The sequence below is a fragment of the Pithys albifrons genome, chromosome 4 (genome assembly GCF_047495875.1).
Source record: "Pithys albifrons albifrons isolate INPA30051 chromosome 4, PitAlb_v1, whole genome shotgun sequence".
In the NCBI taxonomy this organism is placed as follows: domain Eukaryota; kingdom Metazoa; phylum Chordata; class Aves; order Passeriformes; family Thamnophilidae; genus Pithys; species Pithys albifrons.
In genome coordinates, this window is record NC_092461.1 from 30,595,321 (window position 1) to 30,612,173 (window position 16,853).

Here is a 16,853-nt window from a genome sequence, read left to right on the forward strand (position 1 = left end):
AGATTTTGTTTCCACAAAGACACAGGAAAATTGACCTGGGGGCAGCACCATCAGTTTTAGTTTAGTAGAGATGTCCAGGCATTAGCACTGTGAGTAAGGCTGGAGCCCTCTTTGGCATTTACAGCACTTCATAAATTGCAGAGAGATTTAGGGCAAGAAGCCAGATGTTTGGGGAGAAATTCTGAACGTTAAAGACAAGTGGAAATATTTTTTTTTGGTAGTGTGTATTTTTTCCCATTAGTTGCAAGGCTATATTTAGAAGAGAGGGGGGGAAGAGAGAGAGAGAATGCACGAGAGAGATTAGGCATTTCTTCATATTCTGTAGTCACTCCAGTTGTTCTGCTTGTAGGAACAGATGTCTCTTTCCTGGGGTGATAGTATTCAGGTCCACGAGGAAATTTTCTTCCCAGCAGCTCCTCTAACATAGAAGGGAGATCAGGCCAGAGGTAAGTCCGTCTGTTGTGGAGGGATACACTGCAGGGTGCGTTGCAGTGGGTGCCTCGGGATATTCGTCAGTAAGGGGGGTGCGGGATCGGAGAAGAGACAGTGAGGGCCAGGAGGGACTTGCTGGAGACTGGACTCCAGGTCCGCAGTGGAAAGAGTGGCTGTTGCAGCAGGGAACCCTGGCAGGGATGGCAGAGGGAAGGGTCCTGTGCTGAACAGGTGGGTGAGCAGCTCGGGAGGTCTCTGGCTCTGCCCCTACAGCAGGTGTGCCACTCCATCAGGAGGGGCCTGACCTGAAGAGCCAGGCTGTGCCAGCAGCTGTGAGGGGCTGCAAGAGGCTTCTCCCCCTGTGAGCCTCTCTGCTCTTGGGTTTGGGGCAGTGTAGTGATAGTTCATTGTTTTTCAGGAAGATGAGGGGCGATCAGAAATGTGAAAAATTACTGGCTTTCCCTTATTGAAAAGTACTGTGCCAGCTCTTGTGAAGAGGGGTGTGATGTCTTGTTTGTACCTGTGTGCTCCCAGGCATAATTAAATTTTGGCAAAATGAATTCAGGAAGGCTTTGGAAGCTGGGAGAAGAGATGGTGTACTGCTGGAATGGGGTCAGCTGCAAGTGGGGATGTTTACCTTTTTGGTCAAGCAGCAGGGTGCAAGCTCACTCTAGGAAAGGTGCTGTTTTCCTTCTCTGAACCCACTTGTTGGGTCAGTTGAAAGAGAACCAAATCCTTTACAAGGTCCTTAACCTGACTTCTTCAGAAATGCTCCCTGCTTTCATAGCAACACACCAACAGTGCAGACTTTTTTCAGGTTAACCTGGTCCAAAATTTCCAAAACCATGAAGGTCCTGTGTGGTTTGCACAGCACAGTGTCATACATGCCTAGCCAAGAAAACCACAGAAACCAGTCTCTCAAAGGGTTAAGATGTGGTTGTCCATCCTGGGACACCTCAAAAACTGCCTGCTCCCTGACTGGGTCTCCCATCTCACTGAATTCCCACATGGCTTTGTGTCTCAGTTTCTCCCTGCAGCCAAGACAGCAGCACAGCTTGAAGAGAGAGTGCTGGGAGGCAGAGCTGGATCTGTGGTGGGTTGGTCTGATCCCCACAGTGTTCCTGACCCTTCTGCATCATCCCCCCATCCCTGCCTGCACTGGTGTCCCCTCTGTTCCCTGTGCTCCCTGGGGTGGGAGCATTGTTCCCCCAGCCCTGCATTCCCAGGCCACGCAGGACCCCAGGTATTCCCCAATACCAAACCTCTGCTGCTGCTCTTCCCTCACTGTCCTTTCAGTTTCTTGCCAAGGGACAGAGCAAACAGGCAGCTGGAGGCAGAAAGAGAGGAAACTGTCAAAGATGACTAAATTTGCAATTAAAAATTTCATTCTCAAAAGCAAGCAGCCATGCACAGGCCAGGTGTTGCTCAGTTTATTCTCTCACAATGTTTTTGCCCTTGCCTGTGAAGTTTCTGAATGTTCTAATTTGGTCATTTTTACTGTAGGGTTCTCCTTGTACACAGCCACGATGGCTGTTATTCCAAACTGACGTTTCTACCACTTTGTCCCAGGCACCCTTGAAACTCTCGATGGATTAACTGTAATCCCTGTAAAATCAAACACTTTTCTCTTGTACTGTTACAACCTCCCAAGAGGACAGGCTCAAATTGGACCCATAAGAACCCAAATCCACGTGTTTTGTTCCAGGCCTAGATCTTAAAACAATGTTAACCCTCTTGGGAAAAAAATCCCCCCAAAATATGTGGTTTCCCCTCATATATACTGGTCCACATGGGACAGAGAGGGATACAGGCAGGAAGTTGTGCTCTGATTTCTCTAAAAGTATCAGAGCTGGGAACACACAGCACTTGCTGCAGGGATGTCACTCCATTCTCCCTTGTGACAGATGGCACTTGGTATGAGCCCTGACAAGGTACGAGATATTGGTCTTTTAAATGCTGACACTGTGATTTATAGACCTTTCACCAGGACATTTAGTATTTCTGTCACTCCAAGGCCAAGATCTGGTAATGCAGAAAAGAGGGACATGAAAAATATTGATAAGGCATTATAGACATTTAAATATTTCAGGAGGGACTTTTCTACATAGTGGGGTATAAACAAGGAAGAAGAGGCAAAACCTCTTCTTTCAGCACCTTTATTATGGGTGACCAGTATGAGCAAGCCTCATCAGAGGTGTGCTGAGGGACCTCTGGGTGCTGGGTGGGTATTTGTAGGTCTGCAGAGACAATGTATGTATAATCCCACTTCTTTGTTTGCTTCTGCATGTACACCTGAGCTCCTCCTTGCAAAGGCTGAGGCATTGCTGCTGCAAACAGCCACAGAGGAGATATGAGCTTCTCTGCCAGCGTGTGAATATTCTGCTCTGTCTGTCTGTGGGAGATTCATTTTCTATTTTTCATGCATGCTCAGGACAGGGCTGAGGGAGAATCATGCAGATCTTTACAAGTTTTAAACCGATTGTCTCTGGGGCATCCAGGACTGGTGATCCATCACCTGGTTTTAAGCAGCAGGTTCAAGTCTGGGTGCAGAGAGCTGGTGTCTGGGCCAAGCCAAGTGGCATCTGTCCCATCTGGGTCACTTTGCTCCATGAAGAGGAGGAATGCAGTTTGGAGAGTTGTGCTCTCTCTCTTTTAACTGACAGTGATCCTTCATGGACTAGGGTGACCTGTTGGACTAAATCATTCCTTGGGCACCCACAGGCTTGTCCCAGACCGAGCCAGGAATGTGGGTGCCTGCTCTCAGAGGACCTGATTCTGGCCTTGGTCTTGCTGGAGAGCGTGGAGTCAGTTCCATGTGCACACAGAGCACTGAACACAGCATGCTGAGTGGAGCTCAGGTCCCAGCTCACAGCAATATCCATCACCCATTCCCAGCAGGGCCTTGGAGATGAAGGATCACATATAGAAAACGTGGGCATCTCAGTCAGGACACAAATACCTCGACAGAACATCAGCAGCACCAGCACAACAATAAGCATTGCATGAGCCTCCCCACATCCTTCATCTGTGATTGATTACATGATTTGAAGGACAAGCCTTGGCTATGCGTGGGATTGGACATACAAGTTTTTCCTCTGGCCAGATGGGTAATCTGGTTCTTAAGGGAAACCTAGTTCTTATGGCCAGCATTAAAGATGTAAAAGAGGGTGTGAGGAAGTTATTCCCTCTTTACAAAGGAAATGCACACCTTTCTCTTTCCAGATAAAAGCTGTAATTCAACACTTCACCATTCAGATCCCCGGACAAAGTAGGAGTTGCTGATCATCATGCTCTTTATGCTAATTGCATGCCCAGCAATTAGCTCCTATCTGTCCCCAGTTAGGCTGGTTGTGCCACAATTCTGTGTATAATCTGAAATTAATTGTCTTCAGGGAAACAGTGAGAATGCTCTCTCTTTTCAGAGGAACCATCTAGCCCTGTTTGCTGTGTTCCAATGCCAAAGCAATTAAGAATTTGCAGGGAATAAGGCCCAAATTAAAGGATGTGTGGTGCAGAGTTCTAGCAAATGTCTTGCAGGTTCACATTAGAGGAAACAAGGATCACTCTCCGTGCCTCTTTGTGTGGTTGTCAGCTCTGATTTCCTCCATCCTCCTAATGTTTTTCAATCTGTTGGCTAATTTCAACCAAAATTTGGCAGAAGGGCAAGATCACCTCAACTCTCAGGAAATTAGGCAGCAAAGAAAGGAGAAAGTCAAACAAGTGTCAGAGCCAAGGGAAGAGCTGGAATGTGAGTGCTCATTAAGGCAGCCAAGTGTCCACATGGGAAAAAGTTATAATAAGCATCTCACGCAGGGCAGAGCATTCCCCCAGCCCTGTGAGCCACTGCGAGACATGAGGCTGGAAGAAAGCAGGTGTCATTTACTCTGACACTCACAGAACTATGTTTTGTGTCTCTAAAGTACCTTTTATGTCCATGGCACTGGAGGAGAAGGAATAACCCAACTCCGGACTGGCTTTGGCTATTTCCAACAACTGTTCCCCAGCAATGGGCTGTTTCACACCCCCTGTGCAGCCACCCTCAGTCCTGGAGGCTTTTAGAAGACATCAATGCCCAGGAATCAAGTGACAGCAGAGATATGATGCCTGCAAATTTGGCATTATACCTGCCCTGAGAATAACCCCATTTCTACTTCAGGGTAGGATCCCTCTCCCTGAGACATTAGCTCCCCTCTCAGAGCCTGAGGGCTAGATGGGCACCAGCTTTTCTCTTTCAGCAGCTGGATTCATTTCCTTTCTCTCTCTATTCCCACTGTCAGCAAACCCACCCTCCCCAGGCTGAGCACAAGGCACACAGAACAAGCTCTACCACGTATAGGGCAAGGTCGACATGCACAAAAACACCATATTTGGCCAGTTTGAGCCATAGTTGAGTGAGAGCTTGCCAGAAGGAGAATCATACAATTTAAACTGAAAGAGAGTGAGTTTAACCCTTCCTTTATAAATACAATGATAAATCACCCAGGGAACTTTAAACACGGGAAGGCTGCAAAGCTAAACACATGCTGTGCCACCTCAGGCAGCAGAGTAACATCAGCAGGTGAGGGGGGCAAGGGGGGATGAGAGAGGAGTCAGGTTGCTACATCAGATGTTGTGATTCAGGCCAGGGAGATGAAAAAAGCTGAAGCTGTTTATACTAAATAGCACTCGTGCTTGTTAATGTCCTTTTCAACTTTCTGATCCCAGTGTGTGGCTCTGGCGTTCTCTGGGTCTGCACACAGAGATCCAACCTGCACACACCAATAAATAACCCTCTTGGCACACTGTTAGGACAAAGCTGAGTTGCCTGACCTGCCTTTTCTTTCATATCCCATTACTTAAATCACTGAGCCAGATCCACAAGTCCCCTGGGCCAAGGAAGTGAACCCCGTTACCTTCAGCAAGTGGAGGGTGAGGCTTAAGAATGACACCAGGTAGAGTTGGGTGGGATGGAATATGGGATGGTCAAGGACCTCCTCCTGGGGCAGTCATAGCACTGAGCTGCCCACGCTAAATGAACAAGGAGGATGCCAAGTAATGAGTGAGCAAGGGAAAAGGCTGCAGGACCTGGTTTCAGCACAGTGACCATCTGTTTCCTATTTGGCCCAAGAATGATGGAATTGGTTGTGTCATGCAACAATGAGAAAGTATTTCAGAGCTGGGTCCCCTCTCCCAGTGCTGAGCAGGGACCTTCATCAGAACAAGGAAAACCAGGTCAACTCCAGTCTCTGTCCCTCCCCTTATCCCATTCCTACCCAGATGCCTGCTGTACTTTTAAGGAAAAGTCTCCCAGCCAGACAGACAAAATCCAGTCTGAGAGGTATAATGTAACAGCATTGGCCAACTGGCACAGTCAGACAGCGCCCAGAAGGATGCATGTTTACCCATCCTGAGTTTTGCAGGCTGCCAGCTCCAAGAAAACAGGGATTGCATGAAAATCTGGGGGGCTGACTGCTGAATTAGGCATGAAGAAGGCTGAGCTCCAAGCTCTTTGAGGATTATAGGAAGGGGGTCACCCCAAAGGCATTTACTCTCCAAGCAAAGGTGGTTCTGGCAGTGCTGCATGAGCTCCTGCCATGGCTGGAGTGCACAACACAGCAAAAAAAGTGTCTGCAGAGGCTGCAAAGCTTCTCATGTCTTCAGCCCTCACTGACTGCCATGTGCCAGCACTCCATAGAGATGGGTGGCTGAACTGATCCACTTTAACACCTGCATGAGTACTTCTGACGGCAAAGAGAGAGAGATCTGCTTGGGGTAATTTTTGAAGTTGAAGAGGGGGAGCATTGAAAATCTTTGGAAATGTTTCCTTTTGCTCAGATATGAGGTCAGGCTGCCTTTCTGTGTCTGGTTCAGCTGCAAAATGGGGCAGTGTACCTTTCTCAAGGGCTTGGAGTCTCACAGTGGAAAAATCCTTTGTAGCTGTTACCCAGGGGTTTGGTCCAGCTCCATCTTGTTAAAAGCACTCAAAGGAATTCTGTTGCTTTGCTTGTCCAGTTCTCCATCCTTTCTGCTTGTGAGCCACGAGATGAGGGCAGTCCCATAAAGAAAGGAAGAGGCCATTCACCCAAACATCCAGCAGTAACTATTTGATTAGAGGAAGATTTTTCCCACCGCAGCCCAAGAGGCATCTTTTCCACAGCCTGTCAGGGAGGAAATCTTCAGGATTAATTAAATTGGCTGGGACTTCTTTCATGTAGTTGTTTGGATTTTGAGTTCAGATAGGGCAGCGATGGACTGAGAAAAGACAAGAGCTCTAATGCAGCTCCTCCTCTGCATATTCAGTTTGGCAAAGAAATGTTACCTATTGTTTTTAAACAGTCTACAATATCTGAAGTTTATTTCACTGCACATGGGGCTGAGTGGAAGAGGTGACTATATAAGGCAGGACACTCTGCATGTGGATAATTTTAATTTGTGTACATGGACAGTACTCATAGTGGATCCCTCTCTATTAGTCTGTAACTGACCCTACATCCCTCTACAACACTGTGAGGACAAGGAGCATTTGAATGCATTTGGAGTTGTGGATTCCACTGAGGCAGGAAAGGAAAAATAAGATGGATATCAGGTGTTTGTGATAAAGGATATGAAACTGAAGAAAAATCTCCCAGAGAAGGCAAGCTACTAATAAGATACAAAACCAAAGCAAGCAGGCAGTGCCACAGAATTGCAACGAGAAACAAATGCATATGCAATTCAAAACAGTCTAGTGCATGCTAAGGGATGGGGTGGGTGATTTTGTCTTCTCCCCTTGCTCAGCTCTCTGCCTGAACACAGATACACAAGCTCACACTGCACGCAAGGGGCAACAAAGTCTTTATTCCTTGGCTTCCACAGCACTCCTCTTGATAGCATCTGCAAAGAGAAAGCTGGGAGCAGATCCAGGCATCTGCTCATTTCAGTTTGTTTTTGCAATTAAAGAGTGAAACAAACAACTAGACAAGATTAGATGGTGAGAATTTTAGGAAATCATTAGAAAACGGGCCAGGGTTCTGCATCCTCCCCATGCATCTTTTTCAGGTGCCAGACTTGGCAACTGCACTACCTTCAGCCAGTCCTGGGGTCAGCTTTTCCTGTTTTTCACTGACAGTGTTGGTGGCATAAACTAAAGAGACCAGACTGTCCCCCAGGAGTCTGCAGGCTCAGTCAGACCCAGACAAAAGGCTGTGAACATGTGTGCTGCTTTGGCTGCCACCGGAGCTCAGTGCAGGGTGAGGCAATCCGGTCATTCCTGAAACACAAGATGTTCCAACATCTGGTTACTGCTGGAGATGGCCTAATGGCAAAAGGGGACAGAAATTAGCATTCTTCCTATTTGCCCAGTAGTTCTTTGGGTCATTGCAGGTGGTCTGAAGACAAGCTTCAGGATTTCAGTCCTGCAGTGTCCTCTGGCACTGGATTTCATCTCAGGAGGGCGTTATGTTTGAGCACCAGCCATTCCAATGGACAGTTCAGCTCCCTGGACTTGAGTGGCTACCTAAACAGAACAAACTGACATTTGACTAGAAATAGCTTTCCCAGTTCAAGGCTACTTAAAACCAGCTTTTTCGTTCAGACCACTTCCACAGACTAACTGAGAGGCAAGAAGAAACTAGAGCAATCCCCAGACTCCAGGCCAATAGACCCAAGCTTCATCATGATGGCAAAGTCACTTCTCTAAGAATTTCCACAGGAAACTTCACACCTGGTCTTCTAAATTCTCAGTCCCAATCACTGCTTTTGCTCAACAAATGTCCTGCTTCAAGCTCACCTATCTTGAATTAATCATACTGAATAACCACAACCAGACTGCAGCATCCCTTGAGGACTCTCAGACTTGATTGTTGACTATTGATTAGTCAATCACTGTGAGACGTATTTGCTGTATTCAGAAAAGCAGAGAGACTTGGGAATCTCTTCTACTGAATCACAGTTCCCTGACTCTTTATCCCAGAGTACTGGAAGCCTTTTGCTTTTGTCAGGAGGTGTGGAGGACTTTGAGAGCTGCAGTTAGTTAGTAGGGATCTGTTGTTCATTAGCCCAACAAACAAGCTTCTGGTGGCCAGGCAGGAAAAGCCTTTGGCACTCATCAGACAGGCTCAGAGCTGCTGTGATGTTCTCTGGTTCCAGTCAGAACTTTTCCCTGCAAAACATTTGCTTTTGGCCAGCAGGAGCTCTCCTGAGGATCCACTCTTGTCCTACATAGCTTCCTCCCCTCTTTGTCCATGACCACCAATGGCTTGAAGCATCTCACAGGCAGTGAGACACCTTCAGTCCATCCTCCTGATCCCCATAAGCATCAAAAATGATTAGTGCAGGAAAAAAGCCAGCTGCCAGAGAGTGGGTTGTGCCTGGGGGAGCTGGACATCCAGACTCCCCCAGCAATTCCAGCCTTGCACACCGAGGCACACAGGCAGACACCCTGCAGCTCTAGGAGCCCTGGGAGCTGCGCTTGCTGCTCCTTGTTTCCTAGTCCTTCCACATTTGGCTCACTGGTAGCATGGATTTCAAACTCTCATAAATCAAGCCTTTCAGCATCATTCTCTGCTGATTCAAGCCAATTTTTTTAACCTCAAAGCCCTGCCCAGCCACTTTGAGATATTCCAGACATTTTGCAGCCATTTATTTTTATTGAAACCAGCCAAGTCTCTGTATATATTGGTACTCTCTTTTTTTTATCTTTTTAATATACAAATCAGTTTTAAATAGTGTATAAGTCAGGAATGATTTGCAAATTAAACTGTCAACCCCTGGCAGGAGTAGTGGCTGACACTGTTAGCTTGAAATCTCCCGGCTGCTGTTGCTGTAAGTGCAGGTCTCAAGATGTCACACAACCTGCTTCTCCTTTCCTGGAAAATTTCAGCCATTCTTTGATTTCAGGAAAGTCTTACAGTTCTTGAAAATGCTGCTGCAGGTAACTCACTCATGGGATCACCTGCCCAGGGGAAGGAAAAGATATTTTAGGAGACAGATGCTGGGGCTATGGTTGTGCACTGGTCTTCTGGCCTTAAAACCACTTTTGCACAGGGAAGAGGAAGAGAAACTTGAAGTGAGGATTATTGTGCATCTTTTTGAAAACTTGCATCTGGCACCACTGGAAGACAGTAATTATAAACCCAGATATTTTCCTTATGATTACTGGTAATCTCTTCTTGGCAGGTGGCGATCTGCTCCTCGGGATGCATAAGTATGTTGGCTAAAATGTTTTTAGGTGACAAGATTTTGAGCCCTAAGGAATTCTGACTCTTTCTTTTCTTCCAGATTGCTGGCAGTCAGTGGCCATGGCGACCTCCTCCACCCAACTGCCAGCCCTTGACTCCATCAACTCCACCAAGCAACCCAACTCCAGCACCTTCTTGTTTTCCAAGTTCATCCACGAAGACAAAGAACTGTCCACAGAATTTTACAGCCTGTGGATTGCCCTGATGGTTGTCAATGCCATCATTTTCCTCGTGGGTGTTGTGCTGAACAGCTTGGCACTGTATGTCTTCTGCTTCCGTACCAAGACAAAAACCACCTCTGTTATTTACACCATAAACTTGATTGTTACTGATCTCTTGGTGGGCTTTTCCTTGCCTGTTCGGATCATCATGTTTTACAGTGCAGGGGATTGCCAGCATTGTTCCCTGATTCATATCTTTGGCTACTTTGTCAACATGTACTGCAGTATCCTCTTCTTGACATGCATCTGCGTTGATCGCTACCTGGCAATCGTGCAGGTGGAGGCCTCACGGAAATGGAGGAACCCCACCTGTGCCAAGGGAATCTGTGTCTTCATTTGGATCTTTGCCACTGTGGTGACTTTCTCCATCCTGACCATGGCACTAAAGTTTTCAGAGTGCTGCCTCTCCAAGATTCTGGTCCTGATGGTCTGTGAGTACTTCTTCCCTCTCATCATAATCATCTTCTTCACCACAAGGATTATGTGTGCCCTATCCAAGCCCAGCCTCATGCACCAGAGTCGGGAGAGGAGGATGAGAGCTGTGCAGCTCCTGATCACCGTCCTCATCATCTTCATGATCTGCTTCACTCCTTTCCACGTGCGCCAGGTTGCAATCTCCATCAACCCAGACATGCCCCATAATGTCAGCCTCCTCGTCTACCAAGTGACAGTGACTCTGAGTAGCCTCAACAGCTGCATGGACCCCATTGTCTATTGCTTTGTCACCAACAACTTCCAGTCAACCATGAAAAACATCTTTAGAAAAACTGAGCTGGAGCAAACCAATGTGGACATCCTGGGCGTGAACAAGAATTCCAAGGGCTCCAACGCAATCATTGCCTTCTCAAACACAATAGGGAGCCCTGTGAGCTTACCAGCACCAAGTGGTGTCCAGATATAAACAACATCTGATGGGACATGTTCCAGCCAGCCAGTGCCATGATGCTGGAATAGTACAAGGATGCACAATGCTATTGTCTTTGAACTCTTTGTTTTTTAGGCTGAGGTTCAGACTGACAGTGGTGGAATTTATTCCTCAAGAACATTGTGGTCTGTTTGAAAAATGGAACTTAGAGTGCTGTTAGTACCAATACGAAAGTCTATTAATTGCTGTTCCCAACAGGGAAATTTCTTTGTATTTTAATACAGACATTTTGCTAGCAACAAATCCTTTACTGTGGTTTTCTTTTTGTGTTTGACATCTTCATGCAGCACTTCTAGGATGACTTAGAAAACAGGCTGTCTCCGGTTTGTAATGAAAGATTTTTTTGCCTTGGGCATGTGCTTAAAAATAAAGGATAAGAGGGATGTTTCCAGAGCTATCCACTGCAGAGGTTTTAGATGCCAATGGAGTGGGAAAGAAATATTCTAATCCACATGTCACTACTAAATACTCATTTGTTCCTGAAAGAGCCTGAACCTTCTCAGGGAAGAGGAGATGAAGTCAAGACGTAAAGTCCCCTTTCACTATTTCAGCTATAAGAAAAACATATCTGTGGGTATGTATGTTTTCATACACACTGCCTGGGGAGAGGTTAAGGGTATGTCCCACCTGTATTTGGATCACTAAATCTCCTAAGCTGCAGATGAGCATACAAAACTCTGTGAAAATGAACATGCTTCCCAGCAAACTCTGGTGGTTCTGCTCTCTCTGCCTGAAGAACAGCCAGGCTGAAACCCAGAACCAGATTACAATGCTATACTACTCTGGCTTGGTTTTTCTTCCCGGCATGTTGTAAAATCAGGGCTGGCTGTCCTAATTCCCACTATCAGTCCATCCACTCAGTCACTTAAATGCTGATATTTCCAAACACACAAAAAAACTCCATCTCAAGCATATATGTTGAAATTCATCCCAGGTAAAAGTCACTAGGATGATTTAAGAGCCATGTTTAAAAGGCATGTGAAGGCAAACATGTCACAAAATTCTGTCCACAGTGGTGGGTAGATCTTTTAGATGGTATTGCACCAATGAAACAACACAAATAAAAAAGGTTATCCCAGGAAAACAGCAAAACCTGCTACCTGAACACCAATAACTGTTGCTGTTGTTCCAAGACTCCTTGCTCACATGTCTGTGGACACTCCAACTGGAAAACTACTATTAATTCATCAAACCTGGCTTTTCCTGGCACTCTCTGTTTTTGTCAAAACTGGGGCATCCTGGAGTCCTCTGCTTCCCTGGGATCTGACCAGCTCACAGGAGCACAACACAAACAATGCTTCAAACTGTCTCTTGCAGTGGTGTTTACAAGAGTTTGCCACATATATATATGTTTCCTCTAAACTCTTTTCCTGACCAATCCAATCAGAATAACATTTGTACAGTCAACATCACTGCAATAGAGGGAACTGGGTGTTCCAGTTCCTGTTCCAGACAGTGGGGTCCATAGAGGGTGATTCAGCTCATGGAATCGGACACCTCACAGCTGCATGACGTCTTCAGCTGCAATTGCTCCATCAACTCAGGTTCTTGATCATCCTGGGGCACAGTAATTGCCATTGCCAGGACTGTGACTTCTTTCCCAAGCAATACAGCTGACTCAGTGCCCTTTTGCTGGGATCGCTATTCCTTTGTAGAGGGTTTGCTTTCCAAGATGAGGTGATGAAAGACACCAACACTGTAGCACAACCCCATGGGAGGTAAGACTGTTGTCCCAGCCATTGTTTCCCATTCTAGACATTGCCATGAACATGGTCAGTTTTCCCAGGACTTAATTGTGCTGTGGTTTCCTTATGCCTCATCTATTTCCTTAATCCTCTACAAATCCCTGGCACAGGCACCTCACAGCCAACACCTCTGTTAAGTGATGCATCAGCACACACAGTCAGGCCCTGACTCCTCAGCCAGGCTGGCCACTTCCCATTTCTGCCACCATTTTCCGCCTATTCCTCACTTGGAGAAAATAATTTTATGCCTCAAAGATCTGAACATCCCTGCAAACCCCCAAAATCTCTTGCCCACCAACCCACCACACACTCCCAGACCTTTCCATGCCACCTAGGCTGTTTGTAATGGAAATATGTGTCACATATACAGAGCTGTCAGCAGCACTGTCTTTTGTCAAGACTGCTCAGAGAAATAGGAGGAAATGTGCAGGCTCTGTGCATAGCTTATATTAGCTTCTTTGTTCCAACAACCCACAGATCCACACCTCCCATTCTCTTGTTATCAACAGTATTTTTGCCATATACAGAAATATCTTAACATCTTTCTCGCTGTAGTTGTTCATTTGAGGTCAGTATAAAATCTCTAAGATGATTTGCTTAGATATTTTAAGTTCCTAAACAGCATCTCAGTTTAAGCTCTGTCTTTCTGCTATAAACTTCACTTGTGGTAGTCTGAATTCCCTTTAGTGCCAGTGTATTATTCAGTTCCCATAAAAATCACATAAGACTGGACAATTCTCCTTATTTTGTAATGTCTTTTGCCTTATCCAGAGCCTTCAGTGGTCCAGCTCCAAATCAGGACTCCTTATGAAAGACACAGTCTCCAAAAATTGGAAAAAGGCCAAATCCTTCACAAACTAACCTACTTTTTGTAACTTCTTATGCTCTCTGTTTAATCTTTTCTGTTTATACATCTTGCTTTTCCTCTGCAGCACTTGCTAAACCTCTGTTCCATTTAAGTCACCCATTTCTGCTCAGGGCACAGAGTTGAAAATCAGAAGCAAAAACTCGTCTATCCTCATAAATACTCCCCCAAATGGCAGTTTTAGTGGGCACCTTCTACCTGCCAGTTTTCTTTGCTGCTGAAGCATCCCTCAGTTCTCTGTGTTCCTGGAGATGGGGGCAAGGTCTCTTAACCCTTGCTCTGCACCGTCCCTCTGCTCAGGGTAGCTCCTTGGGTTGCCTCAGTGATCACCAACAGGGTTTGCAACAGCCTTGTTCTCACCCCAACCTCCCCTTTCTCCAATGAGAACCGGCACAAATGACACCACAGGGAAGCCTCCAAGGGCAATGCAAGAGATTCCATGCAACATTAAATACATGCAGAGACTGCTAAGGCAAAGCACATACAAGTCAGCTTTGCGGGACAGTCTTTTATGCAGAGTAAAGATTGAGATGCCAAATTCCCAATGATTTCAAATTAAATCCAGCACTTAACAACATTTGAGGATCTGTATCATTCCCCAGAGGCTGAAATAGCAATCAGGATGGATGGGCATTGCATGTCATACTGTCACCACCGAGTCTGTGGCAGACAGAATGAGGCGTTCCCTAAAGAGCTTAACAGCAATAAAGAGCTCTGTAAAAAGCCCTGACCTTTCAGGGAATTACAGCATTCATTCCTCTTTGATGTGCTGTGCTCCTCTTTTGCAGCTAAAATCCTATAAAGTGAATTAGAACTATCCTCTTCTACCAGCTGCCCAGAGGGCAGCAAAGAAACATGGTGAAAATTCTCGCATGTATTTCATGAGATCTTGGCCGTTCCTGGGACACAAGATCTTTGCTAACCATGAGCCTGTCACAACACACAGATGCCTGCAGTCTGTTGGCATGCCAGGGGATGGGTATCCAGGAACAGCTGAGCCTCTTCCTCTCCCTTCTCTGTGTCTCGCCTGCATTGCATCCAGCACAGCCCATGTTTCAAAGCACTTCTGTCTTTCCAAAGCTTTTCCTATTACAGCCCAGAAATGTGTACCAAGGCAGAGGTGCAGAATAGCCAAGCCTCAGTCACTCTGCAAACATATCAAGGTCCAGCAAAGCTGAAAATCTCCAATTCTGCACCAGTAAAGAAGCCCCTGACTCCAAACTGGGATTATCTGCCAGACCAGCTTCCTCCTGGGCTCTGAGTGAGCTCTGCCCTCCCTCCGCAGCCATCTGGTAATGGCCCAGAGGAAGCTGCACAGCCACGTGCAAAGGCAATTTCTTCCTTCCTTATCCCTCTGGGTTTTGCTGTCCCTCAGATATGTGCACAAGAGTCTCATTAGTCAGGCTAATCAGCATTAATAAGTACTGCTTACAGGTGTGGGCTCCGCTTGGGGAAAGGCTGAGGGAGGTGGAATTGCCCATGTTAGGGATATCAGCACAGGTCACTCTGCCTGTTCCGTACTGTCTGTCTTCCAGGGGTAAGGGCAGGAGTGGCTCTGACCAAGGATTTGGGAGAAGACTGGTCTGAACTCCACAGCTACTCCAGGAGAGAGAAAGATGAGGAAGACATTGCAGAGGAACCAGAGTCACAAAGTAATAAGGGAGGAAAAGAAAGGACAGAGACCCAAAGGGTTAAACAACAAGCTGAGCTCTTCAGAGGGCAGAGCTTGTAAGATCAAGGCTGAGGGAGCTCAGACAGGGGAAAGGGACCAGTGAGCACAGGGACCTGATGCCCAGCAAAGGATGACACAGGAAAACAAGTGAGGCCTTGGCTTGCTTTTCCCCTTCTGGGCATCATTAGTCCCAAAACAGGAGCTCTGGGGAGGATGCCAATGCATGATCAGAGCTGGAAGACTCCCATTTTAGGAAGAAAAAGCCTAAAAGCAGAGCAATTTATCCCCTTCCCATGGCGAGGCCCAGGAAAGGGACAAGAGTGATCTCTCCCACATTCGCCTGAGCTTTTGGGGTCCTGCAGCAGAAGCCAGGAAAGTCTCCTGTGTGCTGGGAAAGAAGAGGGTCTTCATCCCTCCACCCTTGGGAAGAGAGTGCTAGGGGTGCAGGAGGGGATCTGGTGTGGAGTGGGAGCTCACGGACTGGAAGCAGCATCCATTGTGTGTGTTGGCTACGTAATAAGCAGGATTGTCATGGATGATGCCTGTGTGAGATGGTGTCACCTGAAATGCCACATCACAGCACATGCACCATGCTCTGCAGGGCACCCCAGCCAGAGCAGACTGGGATACTGCAGCATGTCCCCAAGGACAAGAAATGATTGATCACTTCACTGCAGTGTTTCAGTGCTCTGTGGTGGGTACTGTTCAGCTTTTGGGACCTAATAGGGATGCAAAGGAGAATGTTCACTGCAAACATAGACACATAGAATTTTTTAGTTTGGAAAGAACCTGTAAGATGATCATGCCCAGCACTGACAAGTCCACCACTAAACCATGTCTCTAAGTACCACATCTACACATCTTTTAAATAGCTCCAGTGACTCACTCACTTCCCATCTTTCTGATTCCCTCCTCAGATGCTGCAAAAAGCACCAAAACTTCCCTGGCAGACATGTGAGTTTTACTAAGTGCTTTCATAAGCTGCCAATGCTGGCAGGATATCAAGGTCTTAGTTCATGAAACTATCTCTCTCCAGGATTCTTGACTACAGTGTCAGAGAGGAGATTAATTTAGGCATGGAGGCATGGGTCTAAGTTCTAACACAAGTGATTCTGCTTTTCTTTCATGGCTATACATAGAGCTAACAGCCCAGCCCAGGACTGAGGTTCTCCTTTCCAGCTCTCCATACAACAGGAAAGAGCCTGTCAGAAGAAATAAAGCCAAGTTTACATGTTGGAGAAAGTTCTTGGTCACCTCGCAGCAATCCCAGTGAAAAGGTAAGCAGAATTATGGAATCATAAAATATCCTGAGCTGGAAGGGACCCACAAGAATCATCAAGTCCAACTCCTGGCTCTGCACAGGACAACCCAAGAGTCCCACCATGTGCCTGAGAGTGTTGTCCAAATGCTTCCTGAAATGTGGCAGACTCACACTGTGACCACTTCCCTGGGGGGCCTTTTCAGTGCCCAACTCCCTTTTGGTGAAAAACCTTTTCCTCATAGCCCAGGTAAACCCCTCCTGACACAGCTTGATGCCATTCCATTGGGTCCTATCCCTGGTAACCAGAGAGAAGAGATCAGTGCCTGCCCCTCCACTTGTGCTCATGAGGAGGATCTGTAGGCCATGATGAGGTCCTGACATTACATCCTTTTGACTCCATTTGAGGTGGACAATTAAATCCCTTTACCTGCCTCCTTCCATCCCTGTCACCCACTCAGTCCAGCTCTCCCAGGCAATGCATCTGACTTGCAGCTGCTGTAAAAGGGCTAAAGGGCATGTGAAGAGCTGATCTTCC

At 46.6% G+C, this 16,853-nt stretch overlaps 1 protein-coding gene across 1 annotated transcript; it reads left to right on the forward strand.

Moving 5' to 3' along the window:
- Positions 1-339: 339 nt before the first annotated feature.
- Positions 340-10,957, forward strand: GPR20 (G protein-coupled receptor 20). The gene is made up of 2 exons (XM_071553028.1): positions 340-446; positions 9,670-10,957. Exon 2 carries the CDS (start codon positions 9,690-9,692, stop codon positions 10,749-10,751), a length of 1,062 nt encoding a protein of 353 aa, XP_071409129.1. The 5' UTR covers positions 340-446; positions 9,670-9,689; the 3' UTR covers positions 10,752-10,957.
- Positions 10,958-16,853: the final 5,896 nt, after the last annotated feature.